We start from the raw sequence: 5,871 nt of genomic DNA on the forward strand, positions 1-5,871 counted from the left end.
CTCAAGTCAGTAGTTTCTTCTAATTTCGTGCATGTACACCAAATACCAGAAAGTTTTCTTTTGGTTACTGCTGATTACCATAAAAATACATGAGAACTTTAAGTCACTATAAATTTTCAGAAAACCTATGAATTGATCTAAAATTTTGCAGGTAGCCTTTTAATAATGATAGGAATCTACAATAACAAATTCAACATGCTAGAATTGTTTAAGTGTATAGTCTACACATCCTTAGTAGCGGCGTACGAATGACAGAATACGCGCGCGTGACAGAACACTATCTTTCCGTAACTATCACAGAACAAAGTCTCTTCAATTGATAAATAACTGCCTATCAAACTTTTATGACGCACTTAAATCTATACTATAAATAGAATGTGTATGAAGTATAATACTTCTTGTTATTACAGTTGCGGCTACTATTTATTTTAGATGTTTCGTAGCGCGTAACAACAAAATTTCATTTTTTATTTATCATTCTAACTGTTTTACCGGCATACTGCGTAGTAGACGTTAATCATGATAAATATCAGGCGATTGAAAGTCGGAAATCAAATGTTGTTTTACACATTCTGAACAGCAAGCAACGTTTCGTTCAATGTAGCGTTAAATAACGTAACCGTCGCTAAGAAATATATCTATAGCCTCTCACAATCTTTATGCTACATAACTTCTTACGGCATGTCTACTATACATATGTATGTACGCGTTTACCATTAAATTCCATCAACCTTAGTTCAGCAGCTATCAAGCAAATTTAATAGATGCATATTTAACAATTCTTTTGTCGCATTAAACTTTTATTTCCTATCAAAATAGATTAAGAAATATCTAACACTGACTGAAAGGTTAAAAGGTGAGAAAATATTGATCATGAAACACTTTCATAATTGACGACATTAATTTTTGGGTCGATATTAGTCGGCTGTTTTCGCATTAAATCATGATGAAAAAATATTAAAAAAAATTGTGAGCCACGGTAATACATGTAGACATATAATAGATACGGAGCTGAAATCAACTGATGAGAGCCACTTCTGCTGGCGTGACGGTAATACGTAGTATTTCCAACCATATGTAAGCATTGCAGTTGATAAGTATGACTTAGTTCTCTCAACGAATACGTACAGTGAACATCGTGTCAAAAGAAACTCGTTAGCAAACAGTTCGAACCATGATAGTGTACCTGTCCATTATTTTCTCGACGGCGGCAATAATTATTGCCCTTTGCTACTACTTTGGGAAAAAACCAGTTCTTTTCGAGAAACATGGAATACCACATTTTCCGCCAACGCCAGTGTTTGGAAATATGGGTTCTCTTATTTTTCATCGACAGGACATGCATCAGTTGTTGCAAAAACCATATGATACTTTCTCAGAAGCGAAGTACTTCGGTTTCTACGAATTCTCCACACCATTAATAGTGCTTCGCGACATGGAGTTAATCAAGACCGTGACTACGAAGAGTTTCGAGTATTTTCAAGATCATCGTCCGTTTGTGGACAGCGAAACAGATCCGCTGTTCGGTGGTAATCTGTTCTCCCTGAAAGGTGATCAATGGAAGGATGAGAGAAGCATGCTGTCCCCCATGTTCACGTCCAGCAAGATCAAGAACATGTTCGAACTGATGACAGCATGCGCAATACGTTTCACGGACTCGTTGTCGAAATTGGTGGAAAAAGAGCCAGAAATTGAGTTGAAAAACGTGCTGACGTTGTATACGAACGACGTGATAGCCAGCTGCGTATACGGTATCAATATGGACACTATGAACGATCCCAAGAACATACTGTACGTCTACGGTAAAAGCGCTACCACGTTTACCGGTTTCAGACAGACATTGGTGATGTTGCTGCACAGAAATGCGCCCAAGGTTGCACGCCTGTTTAAGATAAGCTTCATAAGATCGCACATTTCCAAGTTCTTCATGAATATAGTCGCCGACACAGTGAAAGAGAGAGAGAAAAATGGTATCTACAGGCCGGACATGATCCAGTTGATGATGGACGCGAATAATAAGAAGGAAAGCGGGAGAAGTTTCACACTGGACAGCATGGCATACCACGCTTTCGGCTTCTTCTTCGGCGGCCTTGACACCGTGTCCTCGCAGGTCGCTTTCGTGGTTCATATAATGGCCGAATATCCAGATATTCAAACGCGGCTGCGGAAGGAAATAGACGAAGGATTGGAGAGGACCAACGGCCGCGTGACATACGAAGTGATACACGGAATGAAGTATTTGGACGCTGTGATCTCTGAAACGATGAGGTTCTACCCATTGGTCTCGTTTCTGGACAGAGTGTGTATAAAGAAATTCGAGCTTCCACCAGCATTACCTGGTGGTAAACCCTTCACGGTGGAACCGGGAATGAATCTTTGGGTTCCGGTTATGCCTATCCACAAGGATCCTAATTATTATGAAAATCCAAACAAGTTCGATCCGGACAGATTTATGGAGGATGGAAAGAAGCTCTTGAACTCGTGTATATATTTGCCGTTCGGCGTCGGGCCTAGAATGTGTATCGGTTCGCGGTTCGCAATGATAAAAATGAAAGTACTGCTCTGTTATCTTCTCGCCAGATTCGATGTGAAAGCAGGAGCGAAAACGAATATTCCGATGCAATTGAAGAAAGGTTTCACGGCCGTAATGCCTGAAAACGGATTCTGGCTAAAGTTAGAGGCCAGAAAAGATCCTCATCCCTCTCTGGCTAATGGGTTATGTTGTTAGGCAAATATTGTTTTGTGTAACGATGTGCGGTAATTTGACGATTGTAAAACGAATGTGATGTTGACAGTGTGAACGTCGTTCTGTTAATACATGAGCAGGGACAAAGCCTTCTAATGCAAGTAGCTTGGACACTAACGTAAATCAGTACGCGCTTATTTCTATTTTTAAGCTCATCCAGAATTACGGTTACCATTAAAGGCACGATAGATATGAATTTTCCTCGTTTGTTATGTAAAGAAATTTATCTGAGTGGCAAGCCAGACCAGAGTTTTTTGACTCTTTGTATTTTTATCAGTATAACTATGTATGTGAATGTGTGACTCAGTAGATTTTTATAAGTATGTCTACGATAGTTGATTGTATATTTCATTGTCTCAAAATATAAAAAAATAAATATGCATTATTACAGATTTTTAGTGCTATTATCGATATTTATTTCTGTTTGTGATAAGATCTACACCTAAATAGATTGTATATATTTTATTATTGATTTAAAAAGTTCCAAAAGTTTACAAAAATTCAGCTTTTCAAAGTATTTTGGATCCCGTTGATGGCATTAATGGGCAGCATTACATGACGGTGTTCTTGAACGTAAGGATTCGAACCCGGCAAGGCCGGTGGTAAGTCGGATCGTTTTATGCATTTCCTATCAGTAACCGGTATGATGGTATACATCCTCAGCGTTTGATGGATGACCGCATCGAAAAATTTCAAACCGTTCTATTGTTCGAAAGTCACCCGCGAAATGGACACGCTGAGGACATGGTCGATCTCGTACGATTTCTCTCAGAAACTCTGTGTTGGAGTTCTGATTGCAGCCCCCGCTCATATGAAAACGCATAATGATTAACAGCAGTGAGATACATGATGCAGCTGTTTTGAAATGTAGAGGGGGGGGGGATAAGAACAACTGATTCCAATTCCAAGCGGCGTATAGTACTAAATATATAAAGACAGTTATCAGACAGACGTTCAGTTCTCGATCAACTACACACGGAGAGCGTTATTACGAGACTAATTGCGGACATCCTGCCGTCGAGATGTATCTATCCGTCGGCCTCGCGCTGGTGGCAATAGCCATCGCCATTTATTACTATATCAGCAGAAAACCGGATTTCTTTGAGAAGCATGGTATTCCGCACATTCCAGCAGCGCCTTTCATTGGCAATATGGGCCCCGTGATGACTCAAAAATGCACGATACACGAGCTGCTGCGGAAGCACTACGACAAAGAACCGAACGCGAAGTACGTCGGTTTTTACGAATTTACCACTCCAATAATCCTGTTGCGCGACATGGATCTCATCAAAGCGGTGATCATCAAAAATTTCGAGCATTTTCAAGATCATCGGCCGTTCGTGACCAAAGAAACGGATCCCCTGATGGCTAACATGTTATTCAGTATAAAGGGCGACGAGTGGAAACATCAGAGGAACCTGCTGACCGCCTCGTTCACTTCTAGCAAGCTGAGGGACATGTTCCATTTGATGTCTTCATACGGGGCAAGATTCACGGATACGCTGGTCCAACTGCCGGAAAAGGATCGCGAAATAGAGATGAAGAATCTCTTGACCATGTACACGAACGACGTGATCGCCAGCTGCGTGTATGGGTACACTATAGACACCGTGAAGGAACCGAAGAACATATTTTACGTCTACGGTAGAATCGGAACTAATTTTGCTACCCTTAAGAAGTCATGGATATTCTTGTTGCAAAGAAATGTACCTAAGCTCGCGGCATTCTTCAACATAAAATTGTTAGAGGCGCACGTCTCCAAGTTCTTCACTAATGTTGTGATCGACGAGGTGAAAAACAGAAAGGAGCACGGACATTCCCGGCCCGACTTCCTCCAGCAGATGATGGAGATACAGCAAAAGAAGGACAACAATTTTAGTATAGAAAATATGGCAGCGCACGCTTTCGGCTTCTTTTTCGGCGGTCTGGACACCGTATCCACTCAAATGTGTTGGGTGACGCAGATGCTGATCGAACATCCCGAAGTTCAGGTGAAACTGCAACAAGAAATCGACGAGGCATTGGAGAAGACCGACGGCGAGTTTACTTATGAAGTAGTACGCGACATGAAGTATTTGGACGCAGTGATCACCGAGACGATGAGGTTCTACCCGATCCTACCGAACCTGGACAGAGTTTGCATGAAAAAGTTTGAGCTTCCACCAGCTTTACCTGGTGGCAAACCTTTCACGCTTGAACCAGGAATGATTGTTTGGATTCCGGTGATGCCAATTCATATGAATCCGGATTATTATGAAAACCCGGAGAATTTCGAGCCGGAAAGATTTATGGATGATGGAAAGAAGCTCGTGAATTCGTGTATGTTTCTGTCGTTCGGAGCCGGACCTAGAATGTGCATCGGTTCGCGTTTCGCGATGATAAAGATGAAAGTACTGCTCTGTTATCTCCTCGCTAAATTCGACATAAAGGCTGGGTCGAAGACGCAAGGCTCATTACGATTGAAAAAGGGATTCTTTAATACAGTACCAGAAAACGGGTACTGGATGAGACTTGAACCGAGGAAAAATCCTCATCCTTCTTTCAAAACGAAAGGAATAGTTAACGGAACGTCGAATGGAGTTTGCGCGAAATAATCACTCTCCTTTTTTACGTTATGAAATGTGCAATAATTTTTTCATCTCGGTGCAATTATACAGCATAATTCACTAATTTCTATGAATGTGATAATTTTGTTTTCTATGTAGATGCGTATGAATAAAATGCTAGTGAGAACTGTTTTAAATAAAATACGCCTTTCTAACATAAAAGAATTCTACGTCATTCATTGGAACGTTTTTATTTATTACGCATCAACAAAACACTTTAACGAACATGATTGAATCGTTGATTACATATCTCATGATATTTTATCATCTCCCAATCTCGATAAAAACCAGATAAGAAGATGTGACAAGAGTTTCTATCAATAAAACTAACTCGCCCGTATATATTCTAAGAAGCATCAAAAATTTCAGACTGTATAGGCTTGTCAGTTGTTTCTTCCAACTTCGCACATGCATACCAAATACCAGAAAGTTTTCTTTTGGTTACTGCTGATTACCATAAGAGTACATGCAAACTTTAAGTCACTATAATTTTTCAAAAAACCCATGAATTGATTTAAA

The 5,871-nt window shown here is 40.3% G+C and overlaps 2 protein-coding genes across 2 annotated transcripts in view; both read left to right on the forward strand.

Moving 5' to 3' along the window:
- Positions 1-102: 102 nt before the first annotated feature.
- LOC108629187 (cytochrome P450 9e2-like) overlaps positions 103-5,871 on the forward strand; it is a 10,255-nt gene continuing 4,486 nt past the window's right edge. The window contains exon 1 of the mRNA XM_018031672.2: positions 103-1,843. Within this exon, the coding sequence (XP_017887161.1) occupies positions 1,175-1,843 (669 nt within the window). The 5' untranslated portion in view covers positions 103-1,174. The remainder of the gene's footprint in view (positions 1,844-5,871) is intronic.
- Positions 3,175-5,693, forward strand: LOC108629185 (cytochrome P450 9e2-like). The gene has a single exon (XM_018031669.2). The coding sequence runs from the start codon at positions 3,769-3,771 to the stop codon at positions 5,338-5,340; it is 1,572 nt and encodes a 523-aa protein (XP_017887158.1). The 5' UTR covers positions 3,175-3,768; the 3' UTR covers positions 5,341-5,693.

Source organism: Ceratina calcarata, unplaced genomic scaffold (genome assembly GCF_001652005.2).
Source record: "Ceratina calcarata isolate Rehan_Ccalc_2016 unplaced genomic scaffold, ASM165200v1 scaffold555.2, whole genome shotgun sequence".
Taxonomy (NCBI): domain Eukaryota; kingdom Metazoa; phylum Arthropoda; class Insecta; order Hymenoptera; family Apidae; genus Ceratina; species Ceratina calcarata.

Coding starts and splice junctions, on each gene's coding strand:
- LOC108629185 (XM_018031669.2), top strand. CDS start 3,769: ATGTATCTATCCGTCGGCCTCGCGCTGGTGGCAATAGCCATCGCCATT.